Source organism: Pleurodeles waltl, chromosome 5, assembly GCF_031143425.1.
Source record: "Pleurodeles waltl isolate 20211129_DDA chromosome 5, aPleWal1.hap1.20221129, whole genome shotgun sequence".
In the NCBI taxonomy this organism is placed as follows: domain Eukaryota; kingdom Metazoa; phylum Chordata; class Amphibia; order Caudata; family Salamandridae; genus Pleurodeles; species Pleurodeles waltl.
Window position 1 is genome coordinate 1,657,257,417 of NC_090444.1, and position 26,519 is coordinate 1,657,283,935.

Here is a 26,519-nt window from a genome sequence, read left to right on the forward strand (position 1 = left end):
GGTAAATAGGTGCCTCGACTGGTCCTTTCCCACATGCGGAAAGGGTGGGAAGGGAAGTGGCAGGCCATCATTGCGGGAAAGAGGGAAGAGCAGCACCTACCCTCCATTGCTTCCAAACACAATTTTATTGCTCTGATGTAAGAACAGAGAAAAAAACTTTTTTGTACCTTTACTGGCATTTAAACACTGACCAGTCATGGTTCTAATCTCGTGTGATCACCTAAGTTTCTCTGTGGAAAACCACAGAAGTGTGTTTTGTGTCACCCTGGTCCCTCTGGAATGTTGTATCTTCAAGAACGCTTAAAGAAAGTATATAGAACCACATTATAGACTCTTGGCACGGTTGGATAATTGGAGCCTGTAAAACAGTTTATTTCATACATTTAGAAATCCAGTGATAAATGATAATTAACAATAATCAGCATAAAGTGCCATACAACAATATTCATATTAAAAACATTGGAATGTCTTATATACACACTGCTCTTAAAGCTTGCAGTGGAATATTTGGTGGTTAAACTGCAGCCCTTTTCACGACTTAATTCGAGATCCTGGTAGCTTTGGTTGAAGGGAAAGGACATCCTTTTGTGCGTGAGGGTGCCCAGGTGATTGTCGATATCTGACACACACAACAAGTCCTGTGTGACCCCTTTGAAGGCACCAGATTAGGGCCACGAGGCCCATTCACCAGTCCATTGGTTGCACAGTCTGCAGTCTTCTTGCAAACTTTGGCTCTTTGAGCTACTGCATTGCTGAACGCATTTCACAACAGTCTTGTTATTCGGTATCACTGCAAGAAAACACACCTTGACCAGAATTATAAGTTATTCCGCAACAATGTAGAGAAACCCGAGCTCCTTGCCTATCCCTGTGAGTTGTGCTCTGAGTTTTCCTGTGATCTAATGGCTGCAAAAGGCACAAACCGATGAAATTGCCAATAGCGTTAGCTCTTCTCTTTCAAAAGTTAGAAGATGTGAAAGTTAAAGATGTACATCCAAGGCAGAATGTGAATTTCTTTCGTTTGCTTGGTCTTGTTCAAAGAACATGTTGTCCAGGAACGCTCACTTCTAAATGAATTGTCCTTATTGCATAGTCTGTGCAGTGCTCGCTTGGTCGGCAGTTCTCCTCCGCATTCGGCTGTGAATCTGTCTGTGTTTTTAGAAAACACCAGCAACTCCAGTTCTTGCTCAGCAGCCCCTCAGCATTTTATTTTGGTGGGTTTGAGTTCTTTGACCTGTGTGTGTAGTGTTTTGTGCACAGCAAGAGTTCTGGATTGACAAAATCCTTTCCCGCACTCCTGACACTTGAATGGCTTTTCCTTTGAATGGATGTATCTGAAATTAAAGGAGGCAGATGTTACAATGAATACAATTATTTTACACGCATGGCAAAGACTCAGAATCTGCTTTCACGCCCCCTCAGTTTAAGGAGCATTGTGGGTCCCAATGGCTTCCACAATTTCTGGGTCATGGATGCTGTGCGGACCGGAAGTGTTTCATGGCGGCTCTGCCCTGAACACGGCTTGGGTACTGCAGCATAAAACACTTGGTGCAGTGGGAAGCATTCCTCCCCTCCCAAACCTTCAGGTCACCTCCCCACAAACCACTGATGTTTACATCATGCAAACGATCTCTTTGGAGGAAATTATGGAGCTTCATTGGTTTGTGCTGGTGGTAATATGATAGTATGAATATTGTCTAGTAAATGTGGCTCGACATTTACTTTCAGGACCTGGGTTGTGTGGAAGTATGTACTCGTAAGGCAGCGTGTTCACATGTCACCAGGTCCACGGCCTCTGTGTGACTGACCGCGCTTTCTGCATCGTAATTAACTAGAGATCATGCTATGGAATAGGAGATGAGCGTTGTAGCCCTTTTAACAGAAGTTTTCTATATAGCTCTAATTGGCTCATAAGAACCTTCATAGCTCTGATGACTACATGAAGGTGCTGGGCGCTCAGTGCAAGGCTCTCCATTCCACCCTAAGGTCACAGACTCACTCAGCCTTTCATCCTTTCAGTAAAACGAGTTGGGAAAAATCAATAAGATACCACTTGTGATACATACATGTGCACTCTTCAAACATATTTATGTTATGTAATGCTGTTATGTGGTAATTTGAGCAGGGGGCACAATCACAGTGTGTAAGCCAATAATCGAGGCAAAATAGGTTAAAATCCTTTAAGCACAGGTTACTCAGAGTGTACCCATAATCAGATTTCCTGTTCAGCAGCTGGAAGTTAAAGGCACAGGAAGTCAGCGAGTGTGGGCCTGGTTTTCAGTTGGTAAGGGCACAGCATCCCAGAAAAGAGGCCAAAGTAGTCTGAAAAATCTGACCCGAGAGGGTGAAAATGGTGATATTGCTATAGCAAGGGGGGACCGGGTGCCGTCCGGGCACTAGGGATGTAGTTGGATGTAGCGCACACCAGTTAGGTAACAGGCAGAGAGGCAGCACCAATGTGAGACGATTATACTGTGGTCTATTTTTGGCACACAGCCACTTTGCTGCGTGCAAGTGGTATAAGGTGGTACACATTTTGGGCCAGATAAATGGCACGCAGCTCAACGTTATGATACTTTTGTCATATTATTAGAATGTGAAATTAGGAATACCCTGTTAAAATAGTCCAGTGGGTTCATTCTCAACTCAATAATTAGGTAGCTAGATATTTGAAAGGGGAGGGGCAGGCGTATGTTTTACAGTATTTTGCAAGTGGAGTCTATGTCTGTCTCAGAGGCTGATTTAAAGGACTTGTGCTGCTCATAGAATTGAAGAGGACTCCTTGCTCCCTGGCCTAGGACCGGGATTTAAGCCATGCCACTAGAATTATGTGATCTTGTTTTCTGCATATTTATGGGTTCCCCACATTTGCCATCATATGCTGCATAATCTGCAGATTTTACCAGCTCAAACTGATCAAAATTTAGCGATAACGTGGCCACGTGGGTTGACGCGCAGTAAAAGGCCCTTCTCAGAGGTTCACCGGTCAACTTTCTCTTGCTTATTGTTATATTCGGGTGTTAATCTAGCACTAATGAGGTGAAACCGGTGTGCAACAGTGGAAAGAAGTGTAAAAATGACAAAATAATGAAGGGGTACTTTAAACAAAATTTGCTGCATTATGCCACATAATTTGCATTTTCAAGATGCATAATTTAGTCAACCTTGTTGCGTAATTTGGCCCTCTCCCGCAGCACAATTCCAGTGGCCTGGTTTTGAGGTATGATGGCAAAGGAGGCACGAGAGGGCAGCAGCTGAGGCAAGGAAGTAAAGGGATCTTACAGGAGTTGAGCATAAGAGAGAGGAATGCCCCTGTTGACTTACAACAGTTAGAAAGCCAACATTTTTTGCTTGAAAGGAGAGGAGGAGAATAATAGGTTATCATTAAAGTACGGATGCTATGAAAACTCAAAGGAGGATGTAATATCACTAATGGATGTGTCAGACTCAAGAGGAGGAGTCCAAGGGATGAGCCACAGTGTACACTAAGTGGTAAGTGGGTAGGTGCCAAACACAAGGGTTAGCAGGAGACTGAGAAAGAGAAGTCAGAGGTGTGGAAAAACTAGTCCAGTTCCCTAGAGAGAGGCCTATTGAGGAAATGTTTTGAAACATGACAGAGGCAAACAGGGTTTAAAGATGTAGAGCGTTGAAGGTGAATGAGAATGTAACACTGATGACTCTGACAATGTTTGAGATGTGGTTAGAGCCAGACTGGGGCCCGAGCACCAAAATAAAAGTGGCCCTGTTAGTGAATTCGATAGCTAAAAAAGTGGCCACGTTTGTAAACTGAGGCAGTTTTGAACTTGTAAAGACATGCTGTATATGTCTTTTGCCAGGTTTTTAAGGCATTATGGGTTTGAACTTGAGGCAGTCAATGTTTGTTTTAATATCAGGGAAATTAACAGCATGAACTGGTCCAGCAGGCTATACAACAGGCCCACAAACAGTCAGAATAACAGCCCAGAGGACTGCCAGACCAGTCTGTAGGGGATTCCTGTTTTCACTAAGGGCCAGTCCGACACTGGTAGCAGGGAAAGTAAAAAAACAAAGACATAGGACAGGTCAAAAATTGAAAGATACAGTCAGACGTTTAAAAATTTGGTAGGAGGAGATTATCAAAAGGGCCAATGGGCATTTGCAGAGCACAGAAGAGTTTGGTTCCGCAGGAGATGTAGGGCACGATTAGTAGATAAGTGGTATACAGAAGGAAGGGAAGGAGGGGTGTAGGATGGATGGGGTACTTGAGAAAATTGCACAGTGAGTATCTACTGTGAAGAAAGTTTAGATACAAGAGTAATTATGAGGTTTGTCTAGGTGACATGTGAAAAGAGGGAGTCATTCATGCCATATTTCCAAGGACACTTGATTTATGTGATTCTGTGGTTGTAGCTTTTTCAACATAAGAATGAATTTGCCGCACATGTTACATATTTTATCATTTGCTGCATAAATTGCAGATTGTAACAAAAAAACTTTGATTCTGGCTCAAACAGAACAAAAGTTCCTAAAAAACTAGTGATATGTGTTGCCACACAGTGGAATGCCCTTTGCAAAGGTTGCCTAGTCATCTTTTAGTAGCTTATTGCTGGATTTAGATGTTAAAGTGGTACTACTGAGGTGAAACATCTGCTAAGGCTGTGTCAGCAAGGGTAAAAATGACAAAATAATGAAGTAATACCATCACAAAATGTTCTGCATTATGCCTCATAACTTGCCTATTCTTGCAGTATAGCTTAGCCAACCCTGCTGCTTAATTTGGACCTTTCCCTCCGCATACCCCAAGTGGCCGTGAATATAGCTTCTGTTGGCGAGGATTTAGGTAGTAAGTAAGCTCTAGTTAGATACACTCATTTGGCTGCATCAAGGACAAAAGAAGAGGTTTGTGTTGTATGAGTCGTGTTTCCTGGGTGAGGGTCTTACACCATAACTGTAAGTGCTTTCCTTTGGGCCTTTTTTTTTTAACACAAATGACCAATGTGAACCAGGACTGTGAGTAAGGATAGAGGTGGATAAGGATAGTGAGAACTGATCTGAGCGTGCTCTTTAAGATGTCATAGGAAATGGAGCCATCAGGGTGTGGACTTAGGCTTTTATGAAGTTCATTTACACAGTCATAAATGGAGTCAGGGAAACCATGCCCAGCATTTTGGACTTGACTGCTCCTTTCAGCGTATGGCCAAGACTTATCTGCAAATGGTTGGTCCTCTTCCGTAAATACACTTACAGGCTAAATAAAAAAACGACGGAAGAGAAATGTTCTTTGTTCAAGTATTTCAGCCCATGCAATGTTATTTGCCTTTGTAACATAATTCCATTTATAAAACATGAAAAGGCAGAGTGGCATGAGGCCGGTAACAAGCAGCCAAGCCGAATGTGGTTTCACAAATATCTGCCCTGGTGCATATTGGCAGTGAGAAACCTGCCAAAAAAGGGACAGTCTGCTTCGTGTTATTAAGCATTACTACATATTTGTATGACATAATTATGAATATTAAGATGATGCAAATTGAAAGACCAGAGATCAGTGTAAATGTAGCTGTGTTTTCAACAATTACAAAAAATATATATTTGACTGTTTTGAGCCACAGAACATAATTTGTAACTGTATGTTAGCTGGAATGGGTGGCTACATGGCCCAAGAGTGGTGGCTTCATGGTCCAAGACTGGTGCCTACATGGCTCTAGAGTGGTGGCTAAATGGTCCTAGAGTGGTGCCTACATGATCCTTTAGCGATGGATATGTGCTCCTAAAGTGGCAGCTATGTGGTCCTAGAGTGGTGGCTATGTGGTCCTATAGTGTTGGCTACTGGGCCCAGAGTGGTGGCTAAATGACCATAGGGTGGTGGCTATAGGGTGCTACCGTGGTGGCTACATGGTCCTAGGGTGGTTGCTACAGGGTCCTAGAATGGTGGCTACATGGTCCTAGAGTAGTGGCTACATGGTCTTAAGAGTGGTGGATACGTGGTCGTAGAGTGTTTGCTACATGGTCCTAGAGTGATGGCTACATAGTCCTACTGATATTCTATTAGAAATTGTACCTGCAACTCATCACTCAGTATGTGAAGAAGGACATGCATCTGAATGTTGTGTTTTGCTAACTGACTACCTAAAGTTTGGGTTGATACAAACACAACAGTGAACCACTGAGGCTCCAAGACGTCAAGCAAGTTTCAACCACAGCCCTGGGTGTTGTGCTCTCTCATTCAGCTACCTAGGGGTGCATTTCGGCCCCAATCAGCAAATAGCTTCTGTGTCTTTAACGGACACTGGTACAGATTACAAGTAGACCAGTTTATGTCTAATGTGGAGGGCTTGATTTCAGTTTTTAAAAGCTAAAATGAAGTGTATCTATTTCATGGAAGAATATTTCTTGATTATCTACAATGCCAAAGAAAGCACATTTCTGGGTAAACTACTATGTGTGACTTTCAAATAGAAACTCGTAACTATACACTGTCACTGGCAGATTTAGGCAACGTGCACGATTTTGCACTTCATAAAACAGCTAAGTTTGCGACTTTCACCTAAATTATCCTATAAAAAAGTATTTGTGGGAAAAATGTATCAGCTACAATTTTGGAGCACGAAAAAAGACCAACTAGAAGTTGAATTTACTTGCAGTTTCTATTACATAAACTCAGGGTGTTTGCAAAGGTTTGTCAGAGATATCTAAAAGTTGGAATTGGCGAATCTGCTCCCCTTTTTCCACCACTACTAGTAACGGGATTAGTGAAACTATTTCTAGTGTAGTCGGACAAGATATATATTTGCAGAGAAAGAATCTAAAAAGGAATCAGTCTGTACTCTGTAGACCTGAAAAAAGAGAATTATTTGCAGCCCACAAATAGCAGAGTTGCTTTCTATGGTGGACTCTGTAGAAAGCATAAGTATTGTGTTAAAGCACAGAAACAGTTCACAAATGTGGTCTTTTTTACTCATAGCATTAAGTAGGGGTTCATAGGTGATGGGATGCTCTTGAAATCACAATAACACACAGTCAGCTGTCATACCTGTGATCTCTAAGGTGGTCCTGTCTTCTGAATGCTTTATGGCAAATGTCACATGTGTAGGGTCTCTCATCAGTATGGGTTCTTTCATGGATCAAAAGGTTATAGGACTTAGTGAAGTGCCTGCCACAAAACTTGCACACAAACTCCTTCTTAGTCTTGGAAGGCAGCCTTCCACGAGTTGGCTTCTTCTCGGAGGAGAGTTTGGTGACATCCAGAAGAGAGTTCAAGGCAGGAGAGCCGCGTCCATCTGGCTGGCCCAGCTTTGAGTGGTCTTCTTGGGTAGCTGCCACTGCAAGGTTGGCAAAATCAAACCTTGGTTTCACTTTCAGAGCGCCATTTGCAGACTCTTGTTTGGTGTGGATCATGTGAGGAAAAAATGGGAAGGCTGGCAGCTGGAACCTGGCGTCCACCAAACCTGACACCCCAGGTACTTTGGAGAAGGTGGACCTAGGTAAATGCATAGTAGGGTAGCCGAGGGTCCACTGGTGGAGATGGACTGCATGGAGGGCACTGAAGCCGTAGATGTTGGGCAGGTGGTCTGCTGGCACTGGAAGCCCATTGAAGGACTGCAGGAACGAGTAGTTGGTCAGCTGCAAAGAGGGGTGAATGGGCACTGGGGCTGGAAGAGTCTTGCTACCCATGGCAGCTCCTTCGTGATTGGTCTCCTTTAAATGATCCAGGGGTCCAGAAGAATGTGCCTGAAAATAATAAGTATGCAAGAGGTAAATTATAAGAGAAAGAAAAAAGGCAATGATATAGTAACCTCAAAGTGATATAGCTGCACACATTCAGTACCAACAATGCATATTTCAACAATACAATGTATTTTTATGTGTTTAAGTGCAACAATACCTATACACAAACTATATTGTAGGTACCTAGTAATAATGCATTAATCATGTCTACACAATGAATTAATACCAGCGAGTGATACATTACAACAAACAAAATCACATAGTAAAATACATCAAACATATACAATCCAGAGTACATCAAAGGACACCTTACACATTTGATGTTTGCCTTTTTACCATATCCTTAAAGCATTTACGTAAGGTTATTAAATGTAGCTGGTTAGGCAACTGGTTTAACAACAATGCTACTGCCAAATCAAGATGTTATCCCCACAACTACGGATGTTGACTCTCTATTCCAGAGTGTCAACATACTTAGTTGTGGGGTTTAATATCTCCTGTACATCCTGTAGTCAAGTCTGGTCGCCTGTAGACCAAAGAGATTTTTTTTTTTTTTTTTTTAATGAAAGTGATTGGCCAAGTAAACTATGAGTAGTGACGTCAATATGTTTCCAAATGACCTGCAACATATTTTAACCAGAAGAGCAACACTTGGCAAACGAATGTGAAATGTAACCTGGATATACGGTTTTTCTTTGTCAGATCGAACACCACTCAGATATCCCTATTTTGGAAGGTCAACACCTTGGTCATTGAACACTTAGAGAAACTGGGATAGGCTGTTAAGCAACAGAGGAGATTGGGTAGTGCATCAGCCTGAACAAGTGTGATACTGTGAGCTGCCGCTAGTGAGGGACATGTTAAAGAAATAAACAGATAGAAGTGAGTTACTTCAGCTGGAACCTTTAAGCCAAACATTCCCACACATTTTGCTACCCGGGACAGAAGAACACTAAGGTAACAACTTCGTAGATTGACAATGTGCTAATACCTTTTACTCTCATTCACAGAGCATTTTTTGACATCAGTGTTTCTAAGGACGCTAAGCGAGGTGAATATTCACCACTATGTATGTATGTATGTATTGGGCATTTATAAAGCGCATTCCGGCCCTCGGGCATCGAAGCGCTAACTGGGTGAGGCCGAAAAGACCTAAGCAAAGGAGCTCCCAAACTTATTGAGGAAACAGCCATGTCTTGACCAGTTTCCTGAAAGTTAAATGGTTGTGTTCTTGCCTTATACTCAGTGGAAGAGAGTTCCAAATTTTAGCAGCTGCAATAGTAAAAGCTCTGTCTCCCCATTTTACTTTCCTAGTACAGGCTATTTGAATTTGATAGGCACCGGCTGAACGCAACAAGCGATTAGGCTTATACCATTTTAGTTTGGTGGTTAGTGTTGTAGGCCCAATCCCATGAGCCGCTTTGTGAGTGATGCAGAGGGCCTTAAAAGAAAGCCGATGGATGATCGGAAGCCAGTGTAGATCTTTAAGGCCCCTCTTAACAGAGGCCCCACGAGGTAGTCTTAGTAGCAGCCTGGCAGCCGTATTCTGCATCAACTGAAGTCTGTGCAGAGATTCTTTATTCAGATTAAGTAAAAGCGCATTCCCATAATCCAATCTGGAAATGACCAGGGCCAAAATGACGGTGGTTCTACTGGTCTGAGGGATGAAAGGGAGAATTTTTTTTTACTTCTTCATTGTCCACACACAGGACTTAATTATCAGATTCACCTGAGGTTTAAATGACAGGTGGAACCTTCCCACCGATCCAGGGGATCAGAGATTCATCCGCAAACACCTGGTACCATAGGACGTAGTAAATCAGCAGGCACGAGAAATGTATCTTTTTTATAGCTGGGTTAGTCTACCTCCTGAATAGTTTAAACAAGTCCGGTTTAAAGGCCATTCACAATGAAAATGTACTATAATATTTTGAGAATAAGAAGTTCAGTGGACATGATTTGCATCTTGCTCATTCTGGAAGCATGATCTGATTTCGCTCTGTGGTGGGCTCATGAGCCCTTCCCTAAAATGTTAAAAGACACAAGAGGGAGGCATTTGTAGAAAATTTAGCTTGAGATCAAGGAAGCTTTCAAAAATGGCTTCATAAACACAGACTGCAGACACAATGGTACGAACTCCCCACGGTGGATATTTCAGATAATGATTGTGTCTTAAGTCTCCAGATGCAGATAATGATTTCTCACAAGGACTTACCTGACCGCAGTGGAAAAACACATGGGAAACGCTACTGGTTAAATATGATGCAACCAGGATCAACTGTAATTTTCTGTATGCCAGTTCATTATCAAAGGCACTTGCTTGCCAAGAACTGGATCCAGTACAAACCATCCTCAACTGGCCAACTGATGTGTCAGACAGGAACGCGCAGTGTGAGCCAGGCAGCCATTCCCTGCAGGACAGGTACCTTAAAGATACAGTGGCGCCAGGCATAAATATGTGTCGCTGTGGGTGTGTGTGGGGGGGTCAATCGAGTTCTTTGGAGTGCATAAAATTATTACAACTGTGAGATGTCCCTGTCACAAGGGCAAATGGGGACAAAGTCAGTTTACCATATACTGTTACTTTACAGAACAATGGAAAACCATAAAAGAACAAAACCATGACAGTGTAGCCCTATTCAACGTTCCCCTCTGTTTTTCTAGAACGTGTTGTACTCTAGATAAAGCCTATTTTGTGTTTTTCTTTTACTAATAAAAAGGCGTTTGTACCATTTGGTTTGGGAGGCTGCCTTGAAAACTTGGAAGGAGGGACGCGAGAATGAGGTCACGCCACGTGAGAACAAACTCGAGGGGAGGAGATGTTTACATACGGGAGGCCTGCGAAGAACAAAGGGCCCCATCGACTCTGCCCACAGCACGCAGTCGCCAAGACGAGCTCGCGCACCCACAAATGGTCTCCGACTTGGACACAAAGAGGGAAGAGGTCGTTTTTTGGGATGTTACCGGAAGCAGATAGGCCGTATCCCAAATTGTGTTATCTATCCTTTGTATGGAATAAACGCACTATTCAAACTAATCTTTGCACACCGTGCCTCTAAAATAGCACATCTTAAACATGCACGTTTCTTCGGATGTGTATGTGTCGTGCTCATGTTCCACTATACAAAAGTCGCGCCTTCAATTGTTAACATGTAAACGTCTTTTGTTTATTTGTACAAAAAGAGTAAAACATTTTTTTGGGGCATTTTAGAAACTCTGCAGGACGCGTATAGAAGAAACTATAACTTATCTGTTTGATATCTGTATTTACATGTTAATCTTTACAACTTCCGTATTTCGAAGACAGTTGGTATGGGTCGAACTTGATAAAACAATATTTTCTCGTGGGAAATAAATCCACTAAACGAGAACATGCGTAAAAAGAACTGCAATTTGTGGACATTTTTGTCTCTTTCTCGTTCCTGCAAAGGTCTGGTGAGTGGATCCCACTTGAATCTGAGAATAACAACGATGGCTGTAATTAGTTAATTTTACATGCAATCCCGTGTTTGCGCACAAAAAAATTATCTCGAAATATTTTATATGCTTCTTACTTGAAAAAAAATAAGATGCAACCAGAAATTATGCTGTCAAATACAAAGGGACACGTGGCTGTATTAAAACTTCAGAATGAATATTCTTTTAGGATAGTTTATGTAAAATCTAAATAAACAGACCATGCGTTGTCTCTTCTTGGTGCCTGAATTTAGTAATGTTTTGTGAAATAGTGTTGTTCGGGTGTTTTTGACTAACGTTTAAACCATTAAAAAAAAAACCACACACACACACAATAGACAAAATCCGAAACATTGGGCTATATCTTTTTAGGCTGATGCACTGCATTCATTAATACATCAGTGTAATTTCAGGGGTAGCTGAAGGGATAGGCAGGCAGATAAATGGGGCCTTGTGAATAGGGGAGTGCCGACGAAGCGGCTCTGTGGGGGGGACACGGGGAGGGGCTGCAAGTGAAAACCCAGAGACAACGAGGCTCTGAGAAAGTAACACTGCTCATCCCAATGGGCAGCGCAATGCCTTTGGGACGAAGAATTACTGAACAATAGATCCAAGGTCAGAAAGGACAGAGTAGTTACAGGTGCACGAGGACAGGGAACAAGCAGTAGGGGTGATACCCGACCTATTAGAACCTAGTTCAATAATTATAGCCCCTTCTAGGAGCAACAATACACATAGGCCTCACAACCATGTAGGCCACATGCAAGGGGAATAACCAGTCGCCAGTAACCAGGGCAAAATATTACCGCCTTATGGTAAATGGTTGAGAACTCAACGCTTCTTTGCAGGGCACTCGAGTATATCCCGTGACACAGGTAAAAGTCGCAAGGGTTAGTTGGAAGTTACAAAATCTGCCCCGACCCCTACCGAACAATGCTGTAGGGAGACCTTTCACCTTAAACAGTACAGTGGTGGATTTAAAAACATTTTGCGCAGGGTCAGCATTACAAATGTGGTGCAAACCAGCACAAAATATTTTTTCCCCAATTCACTTTCCAGTGCAAGACTTGTTTTGCGCTGGTAAGTACCCTACAAGTAGCGCAAAGCACTGCTTTGCTTTACTTAGCGCCAGGGGGCGTCACATGGGTGATACATGGTGGTCCCATGCAACAACCCATAGGCTTATTGACAAGCCCTTTATGCTGCCCATATAAAGAGTGACACACCGGCGGTACAAGGAGGTTTGTAAATAAGCCCCCATATCTACTAACAATAGTAGAAAGGGTTTTGCACCGAAAGGTAAAGCCTTTTAAAAACAGGCGTTAAAAGGAGAAATGTTTTAATTTCTCCTTTCTTTTCCGACTTTGCATGCATGCTGCATCCGTGCTGCTGCACACATACAACATGGGGTAAGTTTTAAAACTTGTCTAGGCATAGTATTTTGTACTGGAAGGGTAGCCTTCCAGTATTAAACTACTAGATTCAAGCACACATCCTTGCACTACGGCACAAAGGTGTGTGTGTGTGGCACATAGCACCTGAAACAAGCACCAGCGCTAGGGAGAGGGGAAGCGAGAGCCATATCTCTGTAGATACGGCGCTCTCCAGGTCCCTCCCTGTCACGCCGGACACCACCGCATTTTTTCGCTGCTGCACTGTGCTGCATGACTAATTGGTAAATCTGGGCCACAGTCTACACATACTCAAGTCAAATGGAGGCCAACAACCTGGTGCCCACATCTCCCTGAAGATGCCTTCTTTTGAGAAAACCACATGCCATCGAGAAACCAACGCGCCCAAACATCAGAGAATAGGTGAGTTCCACACTATACATATACCGCATACTGCAAACTAACTATAAATAAATATAAGCACTGACCAGGCCAATAGATCTGGCATTGAACCCCAGCCTTTTTGCCTTATTAGTGCTTGTTTTATCAGTTTCCTCAAATCATTACTGTTGGGGGAAGCTGCACGGCCGCCCGTCATCAATCTAAAAAAAAAAACTGGCCAATAACAAAAATACTTTAAGGTCTCAAGAAGCAGTCCCTATCACCCAAGGAAACTACTTGGTGTGTGGACATGCTCCTTCTGAGAGGACAGAGTGCGGCTGCTCACAGTGAAGTCAGCCAGTGGCTGAACGGGGTTGACTCACCCGCCCATGCTGCTGTAGTGGGTGGACGAAACGTTGAATGACATAATACCAGACCAATGGATGAAGAGGGCAGCAGAACGCCCCTATATTACACACATAATTTGGTGAAAAAGGCTGATTGACTGTCCTTATAAGTACATAACACCTATGGGGGCTAGCTGAAAACCTTTATAAGTATATTACAGAAATGTTTTTTTGTAAAAATCAAATGTCTTGTCTAACCTGGTCTGTTCCGGTTCACTCGCCTGATTGGGGGCGGGGGGCGGTTACCTGCGGTCTGGGCCGGTTCACTCGTCTGGGGCAGGTGCCAGCTTGTTCGCAGTCCTCTTAGCCCACGGGGTGGGCGCAATCCTTCCGGGCCAGACGGCGCAGGCTGGTTGCTCGGGACTAGTAACTGCGCAGTGTTGGGCACTCAGCACCGCGAGTCTGGTTCATTCACCGGTAAAGGGGCGATGAAGTTTGTAGAAACATTCTGACGGATTTATAGTATTCAAATATGGCCTGCTCTGTGGTAAGTGTAAGCACACCTGACACAATGATTCATCCTATAAAATCAGTCTGCTCCTAGATAGTGCAGTGGTGATAATTCCGTAGATACAGAAGGGAGCTGGCCCTATGGAGACTGAGGGGCAGTTATTGAGTTGCGAGCAGTGACGCCGACCACAGGATCGAGGGACGTTGTCAAGTGCACGACACTAGTCTTTTTCTTAACTTTACACCTTTGGAGGCGTGCTTACCTCTTAATGACGGCGGAAGAATAAAATATGTTGTCTGTGGCTATTCTTTCGCACTCGTGTCATTATTTGCCATGCCTTGGATCTATAGCGGTAGGGTCACCATATCGCAACGATTATATTGTATGGCATTAACTCGGTAACGGGGAGGGTCACTATATATCAGGCAATATATTGTATGGCAATAATATCGTATCCGCTACTTCGACCTACCACAATACAGGAAGGTAAGTGGTCACGTTTGTTAACTCCACCCAGGTAGAAGGACATGCACACCTGAAAGCACGGGCCACGTCGCTATAATAACCCCAAACAACAAAAAAAAAGTTTTTTTTTAGATATCTGCATCACACAAACGTGCAGGGATCTAGGTGGGATGAACCACATGGTCCACGCATGTCCTTCACATTTCACAGGGATTTGCTGCAGGTGGCCCGATTTTGGATAATTGTGTTTTAATGTTTATGTCAAAATAACCGTGCGCTCACCTTTGCAACCCATCCAAGGCAAAAAAGAGCCCTGTCCTCAATATGCGGGAAATTAAAAGTGCCACTACAGTGACGACTTGAGCGTTTATATAAAAAAAAAAATTAAAAAAACATTATGTAAGGGGGCCTTACGTTGCGATACAAATCACAATATTGTTTGGTCGAAATAAACAACAGTTGGCTTTATTTACACGGCTGAATTTGGACTTCCTAGCTTACCTCAGACACGTGCTGGGCAGTGCTGCGGGGCGGAATCCGACAAGACGCTCGGCCCTTACTTCTGGTGCCACCTGGGGAGAGAGGCATAAACACGTGTTTATTTAAACCTGACATGTGCAGCGGCTGGACAGCAGGTGCCCTCCCAAGACGTGGGCTCGTGTGCCCCAACGTCACTGCGAAGGGCAAAGCTCTGCCCTGTAAAAATTGCGTTTTTATTTGATTGTGAATTCGTGCGTGTATCTAGCAACACAGTCGCGTACGGAATTCGCAGTAACGCGAGGTTTCCTTACGTGTAAGCAGGCCAAGCATCCATCGATCAATTTAAAAACATTTCTCATGAGAGAAAGGCGTGTAATACAAATGCTCCAAACAAAAAAGAAACACAGCTGGCAACCACAAATACGTATTGTTCAGGAATCGCGTGCAAGTGTCAGAAGAGTAACACAAAGGGGTCTTTAAATGGGCATTTTGGGAGGGAGAGTACCTGCACTTCCCAAGAAAAACGTAATACTTTTAATTGGAGAGTACCGGTACTAATCCGAAGCAATCAGGTACTTCTATTTTTCCATTTCAAGCACAGACCATAGTTTTTTACACGGAAGTAAATCTGTCAGGTAGTTTAGCGGATTAAGCGCCTGCTGCCGAGCGCATATTCTGATCCGACAGGATTGGTGTCCCCCCCCACCCCTAACACCCCGCCCCATAGGTCACTAAGCAGAGCACCTTTGAATTAGTCGATAAAATGTCTCCAGTGCCAATACGTTAAACTATGCGCTAAATAGATGTCACATACTACTACTGTCTTGTTGAAAAATAAACATTTATGGACAAACATATTATTCCGTGTAAAACGTTTGGCTACTGTACTTTGTGCATTTGTTTTACCGCTGCTTTTATCTAAAAAATAATGTGGGATTGTGCTAGAATGGGTTACGGGGGCGAGGATAATCTGATACCTGACTAGAAAAGCAAAATTAATAGAATAAAAAAGTTAGGCAAGACCAATTCTTATTCAAAACGTGACTCGCGTTCGGACTTGTGCCTTTTATACTGATGTTTTTGTTTTTTTCATAGGTAAGACATGTATGTAGACACGTTTTGTTATTGTGACGAAACTGAATCGCCCCGCTTCCCCTCCCCACCAAACCTGGGATTCTGTCAGAAGTTCGGTTTTGTGCTCAGAGATCTCACGAGATGATCTTTTGGACGCGGTCTCTTCAGAAACTCGCGCGGTGCAGCCGCCCTGGGGGCGGTGGGGTTGCCCTGGCACAGCCGCCTCGGCGCGCTAACGGGGCTTAGGCGGCACCTTTCAGGGACTGAGCACGGGGGGCAGCTTTGCCATTTAAGGTGGCTCATATGATTGTACGGCCCTGCGGAGGCAGAACGTCAGGTACTTGTAATCTTTTTTTGTAAAATTCTAGGCGCTAGCGATCAGCCGAGAGGGTATCTTGGCGCTGCGGAGAGTAACATCTTCAGACATCTTCAGACTCCCAACAAAAAAATACATGCTAGCTCAGAAACCAGCCGCCGACGCAGCAAAGCAGTTCAGTTATTTTGCTTCTTATCGTCTAGAGCTCGTTCCACTTCTTCTACGGTATCTCTCCTTGGATATCTATTAGTGTGAACAAGCAAACTCATCTAAACAGAGCTCTTTCTGATTTTTTTATTCAGAGACCCACTTCTCTCAGCGGAGAAAGTGCGGCGCTTGTTGCGTGCAGCCCAGGGTTTTGAATGTGCCTCCGGCACTAGGGCTGGGTAGTGGGCGCTAGGCAGAGGGTGCTTTGTTTTCTGCGCCAAAACCGTTTTGTCGGATACTGTTCCTGGTGGTGGTTGGGGGCTGTGAAGGGTAATAATAAAAGAGACGCGAGTCAAGGGTGCGGCGAGTAGACAAGCATTTGAAAGAGCAGACACACAGCCGTGATTACTTTATGGAGCAGACAAACCGGCCGTAGCAATTTAATAGAACATACAAACCACCTTTGCTATTTCTTCGGACATACAAAACGGCACAGTCATTTCCTCGAGCAACACACAAATCGCCATGGCCTTATGTACCACACAGGCCTTTGCACATTCCATCGTCTCCTAAACTTAACTGGACGAGTTTCAGCAAAAGTGCAGAAATCCCAGTGAATTCCACCGCGCTGACCCAGAAAGAAACAGCAGGTCAACCTGCCGAGGAGCCGGCCTGTTAATTGGAGACAGTCCCGTCCTGCCTCCTTCCCCCAGTTAACGCTTTCGTGGCGTAGGTGTGCTTGGGGGGACACGCAGGTGTACCCCCAGTATTCACGCAGGTGTACCCCCAGTATTCACGCAGGAGCGCGGAGGCGTGCGCAGAGCCCCTGTGTCTACTTCTAGACACAGGGCTTCTATGAGCTATGAACTCGGGACACCAGCGGGCTGTCGCTGCACCGATTCGTCATTTAAACGGGAAGATCGGCGTTTAGGGCGCAATGTTACCGCACTGTAGGGACCAAGTAAAACCCTGCAGCCGCCATGTTTTACTTGTGTTTATTACTTGGAGCAGCTCGGTGCAAGCCCGCGACCCGTTTGAGTGGAGGAGCAGGCAGGGGGCATTCTATGTCCCGGGTACAATTCATAAAAAGACCATTGTGTTTTTTTTTTTTTTTTTTTTTTTTTTTTTAACTAATGTGACCGTCCAGAGGTATTTTTTGGTCCAAAAATGAATCACTGTCCCTCAAAATTCAGGGCAATTGTTCGACCTAGTTTACACAAATTAAGACGATAAAAAAAAAAAAAATGCTTCAAAGAAGCTCTGACCCGAGCTAAATGCCCCGCAACAAGGAAATCTCGACATTTGCGTCTGACATTATTATTGTTATTATTATTATTATTATTATTATAATAAACATGTTATTGTCTTATTATTGTAGCTTGGGTTGGAACAGTTATTTTAGTATTGCCGTTTCAGTTGTAATAATTACTGCTGAAATGACAGAACTACAAATATACAAACAGCAAATAACAACCATTTTAATTTGCTCTCCAGTCATTTTTGGTGAATATAATCCACGGGTCCTGGGTGAAATGTCCATTTACAGGTGCTTTCCGCTGGGTCTCCCTGGGCCCAGTGTGCTTTTGAGCTGTGTGTTACTCGCACTCAGTGGGAACAAACACCAGGGAAAGCTCGCTGGTTAACAAAAAATACAGAAAGCAGAGAAAAGACATCTCAGGGCAGCAATAACCCGCTACACGAAACCAGCCGAATCGACTGGATTTTTTTTCTAAGAGACATGATTTTAAAATCTAAAATCGCATACGTTACCCGGATCAAGTAGAAACGACTCTAAGCGGCTCAAGAGGGATTTGTTACTGGTCGCAGAACATGGGAGGATCTGAGCATGGGCATGTTTTGGACATATCCCGCTGCAAGATGCATGCTCGAAGTCTGCACTAACACCGGTGCAATGCTGCGTCTTTACAGACGTGTCATCGAGTGAATCATGGAACGGACACAGAGTGGCTGGTAGCGAGGTGCATGTGTATTCAGTAATAGCATGCGTGTGTTCACAGACATCCTTACACACACTCCTGCTTGCATCCATGCACTAAACCTGTATAGAAGCATAGGTAAACGCATGTGTGCTAGTAAGACGACATACAAATACATGCGTGCATACATGCTTTCCAATACACATACATGTATGCGTACGACATATTCACATACACACGTACACTATTATACCCACATACAATCTTGCGTGCATACAATACACATTTATAAAAGAGTATGTAAATAAAATGTCTTCCGTTGCACGCACATCATGACATATATGCGGGAAAATGTACCGCACATACTCGTATGCATGCATTAACACAGGCATCCATGCTGATACAATATACATGCACACTCATGCAGCCGTTCTTGCATGCACACAAGATACACAGGCGCGTGCAGGCAGCGACTGGGACACTTTTGTAACTGCTGCTCCACGAGACAGCAAACACCTCGCGCCCTCCCAATGCTCTCTGTTGTTCCTCTTCGGCTGTAATTGGGCTTCGTGTAAACATGTCTTTATCTCGGTTTTTACAAAGGGCCCTCGAGAGCCCTCTGAATCTACTGGCAATAAAACGCAACGGGTTTCAAACGCAGGGCTCGGTGGCCGAGTAATTGAGAGCAGACCACTCAGTGCACTGACATACGAGTGAAACCGAAGCCCCTCTGCCAAGATAAACCCGCCCGCAGAACCGCACCGTAAAGCTGAGAGAGTCCATCTGTCCTGGCGCGCACCTCCTCCCTCCCTGCCTGGGTGCAGCAGTCCTGGGCCTGCGCCGTGGAGTGACCCTGTCCTGGCCCTGCGCCGCTGTGTGACCCTGGCCCTTTTACAGTTTTACAGCCTGTGCTGTTGTGTGACTTGGGCCTGAGTCGTTGACCCCCCCAAACACCCACACACACACGACTTCCGCCCAACCAACAATACCTGAGCCCCAGTGGTCCCTGGGTAGGCCTGAGCAGTTATGTGACCCTGGGCTCGGGTCTGCGCGGCTCCGTGACCCTGGGCTGAGCCTGTGCCTTGTGTGACAGGCAGGGCTTAAGGCCCAGTGGCCCTTGGGGCATACCTGCGCCCCGTTATGTGACCGTGGGCTCGGGTCTGCGCCACTGTGCGATCTAAAACTAGGCCTGCGTCTCGTCTTCGCCCTGGCCAGAGTCTGCGCCGTTATGTGAGCCTAGGCTAGGCCTAAGCAGTTATGTGACCCTGGGCTCGGGTCTGCGCCGCTCAGTGACCCTGGGCTGAGCCTGTGCCGTTGTGTGACCTGGGTCTGAGCCGCTGTGATCTCTGGGGCTGGACCAGAGTCTCTGTGCCCCCGGCTGAGCCTGAGCCACTGTGTGACCCTGGGCTGGGCCTGCGCCATTGTGTGGCCCTGGCTGAGCCCGAGCCACTGTGTGACCCTGGGCTGGGCCTGCGCACTGTGTGACCCTGGGCTGGGCCTGCGCACTGTGTGACCCTGGACTGGCCCTGCGCCATTGTGTGGCCCTGGCTGAGCCCGAGCCACTGTGTGACCCTGGGCTGGGCCTGCGCACTGTGTGACCCTGGGCTGGCCCTGCGCCATTGTGTGGCCCTGGCTGAGCCCGAGCCACTGTGTGACCCTGGGCTGGGCCCGCGCCATTGTGTGGCCCTGGCTGAGCCCGAGCCACTGTGTGACCCTGGGCTGGGCCTGAGCCACTGTGTGACCCTGGGCTGGGCCTGCGCCATTGTGTGGCCCTGGCTGAGCCCGAGCCACTGTGTGACCCTGGGATGGGCTTGCGCAATTGTGTGGCCCTATCTCTACGTTGTCTTCTGCGACCCGTCAATTCTAACACAGGCCTGGCCTCCCAGAAGAGGTATCTTGGTGTGTGCCTGAGGAAAATATTCTATACGTCTATGGACTAATCTAAAGTCGACACGTAGCATTTTACGTGCCCTAGTACGTGGTAATGTTAAATAATACATCCACAACAATTATTTATTGTTTTAGAGCTGAAGGCATGAGTGGATCATGCAATATGGACAAACAAAGGTTACTATAGATACAGCATAGAGAACTATTAAGTGCATTCACTGCTGAAAATATTAAGAACTCCCGATGTTAGGAGGCATTAATTAAAGGTGCAGGTGTGTGAGCGACCCTTAGATCCTCTCACACACGCACATACACACTCACGAGTAGGTACATATGTAAGAGCAGTGGTGGAGCAAACACGTTCTCGTTGCTTTGCTATGTCACCTGCATTTGTACAGCGCTTTCTGCCGTTAGTATGGCATCGTGGCACTTTCTCAATCGGGGTGCCTTTTCCTATAGTGGGCATTCACATCGACCAGTTGCATTTGGTTGTGCGTCTGTAACCGTGGCTGGTGTTTAATGAATGCGCAGATTGAGTTCGACCCTATCCGATATCTTTGTAGTGTCTTATGAGTCTACGCCAGGACTTTTTGTACAGTTTTTGCGACGTTACGACACCGAAGTCAGCGGCACCATTAATACTGCGTCAGGAAAATGACCAGAACGAACTGCAAAGTTTTTTTCTACGAAAAAAGACACCCTTCTGAAAAAAAAATCCAGCTCTTTTTGCATTATTCACCTGAATGCCCCAACCTCGAGGAGCACGTGAGATTGTGTGCACGTGAGCATGTATTTGCAGGTGTAACCGCATGTGCTTGTGTACCACGGGGACTACTTGAAAATCACTTTCCGTAATCCCACGTCTTGTAAAACACGCCGTCGAGGAATTAACTGATCAGCTCGCTGCAGAAACGTAACGCTCAATTGACTATACGTCTTGCAATAATTGTGACACCACGTCCGTATCGCGGCCAAACTCCGCAGCTCTTTGCATGTGTGTCATGTTCTGAGCAGCGCAACCAGGGACACGTGGTCGTGTGCAGGGGCTGCGGCATCTGACGGTACACCACACATGCCAACATTTTAGGACAGCGAAGTTCAGGAGCTTGAAACACAAATCGGAAGAATGTCATTTCCCCATTGACTACTATAGAAGATACAATTTCAGGCGAGAGACAGAATTTTTTTAGCAATGTTTGGCTTGAAAACTCGGGAGTCTCCCGCCTGAATCGGGTCTATTGGTAAGTATTCGTTACACGTTCGGTCCTCTCCCTGACCCGTATGTGAGCCTGATGTGCGGCACAGGCCCAGTCATGGGGGCGCAGGCTCCGGCAACAGTGCAATATATGAAGAAACGATGCTCTTCTCTGTAACCAAGTGTGCAAATTGCACAAATGGGACCTTTTGGGGACTAATTGAGCGTGAAAGAAGGAGCTGCCCGTTAATGAGGTCTGAGAGGGCCCTCTTTTCATGCCTTCCGGAGACCCCGTCTTCAGTCCCTATAAAACCACCAGTCACGTGAGTTGGCAGATTCGGCGGTGACAGGCGCGCGGAGCCCGGTGTCAGGAATGTTAATCAGTGCAGCGATTGTTTCTCTCAATTGATTCTCCACAGGGGCGGTCTTTGAAGCCAGGGGTCGTGCAGGTAGTGCAGGGGTTACAGGGGCAGAGCGTGGCCTCTAAGGGGCCCGAGCAGACGCCACAGGTTAAGATCCTGGTTTCAAGAACCTAAAAACACACCCAGTACAACGGCCGCAAGATTTTATTACAACCGAGGTAAATTAATCGCAGGGTTGCTTTTCGGGGCCGGCTGGAACCCGTCCGATAGCTCCCGTCTCTGCTGAGTGGACCCTTCTGTCCAGGGTTCGCAACCACGCAACGCATATATACAACCGCCCTCCATCTAGAGCACATCGAGTCTAGTACATCCTAGGACATCTTGAATGATGTATGTCAGTCTTGCACTATGTATGTAGCGCCTTACATCTACAAGTGGCGCACACTAAACCAGCTCTAAAGTCAGATGTGGTACACGCGACAGCAGCTTAAATCTGCCTTTAGAGCAGAATAAAACGCCCCTCATCTGGTAGTGTGCACACTAGCACGGCGCGCACTGGAATACCTCACATCTGCCACTGGTGCACACTGGAGCATCTCACAGCCGAACGTGGTGCATAGTAAAACAGCCCTCAATTTCCCAGAGCGCACAACTTTTACCAGTGGTGCGCGTGGTAACGGTTCAGAGCTCAGTTCGCGGTTACACCGGGGCACGAATAGTCTGGTTTTATAAACACTACAAGAGCTGCCATCTACTCGTACACCGGTTAGCGCATCTGCACACTAAAATACATCACATCTACCCGTGGTGCATAAAAGAGACACTCTTGACTACCTGTGATCAACACCGCAACAGCTCGCATCTCACCTGGTGGTCGTTAGAGCTCGCAAATGCACTCTTGGTGCACTCAGCAACAGTTCACACCCGCCCGTGGTGCACTCTGTAACAGCTCACATCTGCCCGTGGTGCCCATGCACATAGTAACAGCTCCCATCTGCCCATGGTCCACTCAGCAGCAGTCACACCCGCCCGTGATGCACTCAGTAACAGCTCACCTCTGACCCTGGAGCACTCAGTAACAGCTCACATCTGGCCGTGGAGCACTCAGTAACAGCTCACATCTGACTGTGGTGCCCATGCACATAATAACAGCTCACATCTGCCCATGGTCCACTATGCAACAGTTCACACCCGCCCGTGGTGCACTCTGTGACAGTTCACACCTTCCCGTGGTGCCCATGCACATAACAGCTCACATCTGTCCATGGTTCACTCAGGTGCAGTCACACGCTCCTGTAGTGCACTCAGTGAAAGCCCACGTCTGTCCGTCGTACACGCTAGAGCACTGAACATCCATGCACTCATTAACAGTTCATATCTGCCCGTCCTGCACGCTGGTGCACCACACATTCACCTGTGGTTCACTCTGTAAAATCTCATGTCTGTCCGTGGTGCACTCACTGACAGCTGACGTCTGTCCGTCGTGCACGCTAGAGCACCGCACAGCCACCCGTGGTGCACTCAGTAATAGCTCACATCTGCCAACAGTACATCTACCCGTAGTGCACTCAATAACCGCTGACATGTACTCATGGGTGCGTGCACACTCCGGTCGCTTCTGTTGAGGTGCATGCTTGAATAGTGACAACTGTCTGTGTTCTGCACACACCAGCCCAGTATTACAGACGCACACATCTCACTTGAGGTCATCTGTCCACATGTGGCTCACATAAGCCCGCGGTTACAAAAATTACACGACAAAAATTACGGTACCATTACATACCGGGGTTGCAGTAGCACATATATTGGCTCGCCGAGAGTGACCATATATACGAGAATCCAATAAGAACATGCCAACCCAGTAGTCACTCACAGCCCACATCTTGGTCTGTATTAGAGTTGCCCACGCCCGCCCTGGGTTACACACGTGCATAGTTCACATCTGCCTGCGCCGTGCATCCTGGAGCAGCTAAAAAGTGCATATGTTTTACGCACACCACCCCTCTCAACACACACACACGCACGCAGTTGACATCTGCCTTCGATACACGCAAATGCGCCACTCACACCTGCCCCCGATTACGCACACCTGGCCAGAGCTATACAAAAGGGACACCATACATCGATTCATGCAACACACACGGACAACTAGGCGCGCTGGTTGTGAATGGCACACAATGCCCGTTGTGAAACTCCAGACTCCATCTGGTATGGGCGTGAATTATGCGCTAACAAGGTGGGGTGAACAGACTCATACAGGCTGACATCAGTTGCGAAAGTAATTCGGCAAAGACAGACCCCATTCAGAGAAATTACTGAAAACTTCAACTCGTGTACAGCCTACTCAGTTAGAAGGAATGCCAACCCGCTGAATAATGCAACACCACACAAAGCGGCTTGCCATCCCACACCCAACATACCCGGCCGGTCGCCGTAACGCAACGCACTTTTATCTTTAAAGTCAGCATGGTAAGCATTTCCATGTTTGGCAATAAGGGCTGGACCGAAGGCCTGCACCTGCTTGTGGCTCCTCGTCGGGCACCTGAGCCAGTTAATCCCTAGGTCCGCATGTGTCCATCAGCAGCAGAAACACCCAGACCACCACTGTGCTCTGGAATTCACCAAGTGAAGGGTCCACAAACGGCAAAGCAGCCTGCCAGCCCAGCACTTGTGCAGAGCATCCCGCGGCCGGCATCGGGTCGTGCGTCTAGACGGCGGCAGCCCGGCGAATACACTCAGGTCCATCCCGAAGGCTTAACATAGCTCAAGTACGTGCGCGCGTCTTTTCACGCACACTTATACCACACGCATGTATACATTTTTACAACCAATCGTTGTATGAAATGTGACAATATAACGATTTTAAAGATAAGACACTTGAGTTAAGAAAAACGTGCATTCGAATTTTTTTTAAAAAATGGCTGATACTATATTTCACCTTGTCTAAAACCATCACAGCAATCTATCTATCCTATGTCTTTATTTAGATAGATAGATTGATTCATTGATTCAGACTGTAAGCTCAGGGGCGTGTGTGCCAGACAGCGCTATGCATGCAAAATCATTTTTGAGACATTGCTTATAAAGTTTCCTGCACAAAGTTTTCAGCTTTCAACGTCAATGCAGAGCTCTCCAGTGGCCTGCGCCCCCACCCGGTACCTCCTGCTGCCCCTTGTAACCCTCTGGGTGCACGCCGACTTTACCTAGTGCCGGTGCCCACGGGCGGCCCCTCAGGGTGATCCGCGCTTTCCCAAGTGTGTGCTGCTGCTGGGGGCCCAGCAGGTCCGGGCATAGTCTGCGCCTGGTGCCTTCTGTGACTGCCCCGCTCTCCTCCGGGGGGCCCCGCAGCCCGTCCAGTGCGCTCCTGAGTCCGCCTCAAACTCCTCTGCACTCTGCGGGCCGCCGCCTCCTTATTTCAAGCACTCCAGCTGCGCGCATGCGCAGTGGCCGCCGGCCGGCCCTGCCCTGCGAGGGAGGAGGAGGTCTGTGGAGAGCGCTCTCACACCTCCTCACTGTCCGTCCCCTGCCGCACTCTATTACAGAGCCACTACAAGGACAACAAATAACACCCACAAATAAACAGGGCCGGTTGCACGCTTGCAAACTCTCGGGAGCGCTCCGGGGGCGGGCGCGCCCTCAGAAGGCTGTGCTTTTCCACACCTCGCTGTCTCCCGGGCCGGGCTCTGTCATGGGAGTCACCGAGAGAGGGGGCCGGGGTCACAGCTAGCAGAAATGAAAACCAACAGGCCCTGGTGCATGAATGCCAACTCCAGAGTAGCCAAGAGAAGGGAGCGCGGGGCGAGGCTGGGGTGAAGGGGGGGGGGGGGGTGCTACTTACACACCTCACTGCCCATCCCCTCGCGTCCTCTGTGTCATACGAGTCAATGACTGAGGAGAATGGGCACATCACAACGAGCAAAACACCAGGGGCCTGATATATCCACGCCACCCCCAGAGAGCCCCCAAGACACGGGTGTGCCCTGGGAGTAGTAGGGGTGGAGGTGCGGGGTGGAGGTGCGGGGTGGAGGTCGGAGGTTGGTCACTTCCTCACAGCCCAGCTCCTAGAGGGCTCTGTGGCATGGGATTCACTGAGTGAGGAGAGTAAACTCTCAAAGTACAGAAATCAAACCTAACAAGGCCTGCTATGCTTAGGGTAACCCAGACACAAATAAGGCTGGTGCGGAAGGATTTCCTTTCCAATGACTGTCTGCCACACATAGCGCCTCTTTGACGCTCTCGAAGGTGCCCCTCGGCGCTGTGAGGCGACTTTGGGTTCGGTCAAGTGCTACACAGGTAACTAACACGATGATAGAACATCGACCTGCAACGGAGATAGACGGATATTTTAAAAGAAAAAATATACATTACAAACTTGAGGAATATATTGTGTCTAACTGTTTAGCACAGTGTCGGGATTTGTTTCTTACAAACACCATGGCCTAACAGTCTGAAGCAATGCAACCTTGTGAAGTCCCAAAATCTACATGGAACAGTCTGAATGGTATGCCCCTCCCCACACGGGGTGGGGGAGGGTGGGGGCTGAGCCTCTACACAGAAGCTCAGATGGGGTTCTGCCGCCATTCGATTAAGAAATTGACCCAGAGATCGACCCTGCCCATTGCCCACATCTGCCAGTGCGAATTCACAATACCTTCCCGTGTCAGTCCAGAGCCGGCAGCTGACTATGTGATATGGGACGACCAATTCGCTAGATTGGCCTCTACTGCGCCTTAATTGTACCTCTCCCATCTAGGCGCTAGTGGCAAACCTAGCAGGGGCATTACACCAGCCATTTGGATAAGCGGAATGACATAACACAATATAAAACGAACCCTATATTTTTCAATCATTTAGAAATGACCA

At 46.6% G+C, this 26,519-nt stretch overlaps 1 protein-coding gene across 2 annotated transcripts in view; it reads right to left on the reverse strand.

The window, feature by feature from the left end:
• Positions 1-348: 348 nt before the first annotated feature.
• The window catches only part of OSR1 (odd-skipped related transcription factor 1), a 29,245-nt gene continuing 3,074 nt past the window's right edge, over positions 349-26,519 (reverse strand). The window contains exons 1-4 of one of the 2 annotated variants that reach the window (XM_069235983.1): positions 24,860-25,045; positions 14,757-14,827; positions 7,010-7,707; positions 349-1,334 (exon numbers count right to left, since the gene is read on the reverse strand). In XM_069235983.1, coding sequence (XP_069092084.1) covers positions 1,199-1,334; positions 7,010-7,650 — 777 coding nt within the window. In that variant the 5' untranslated portion in view covers positions 7,651-7,707; positions 14,757-14,827; positions 24,860-25,045 and the 3' untranslated portion in view covers positions 349-1,198. Of the gene's footprint in view, positions 1,335-7,009; positions 7,708-14,756; positions 14,828-24,859; positions 25,046-26,519 lie in introns of those variants that run through there. The other variant, XM_069235982.1, reaches the window with a different exon arrangement.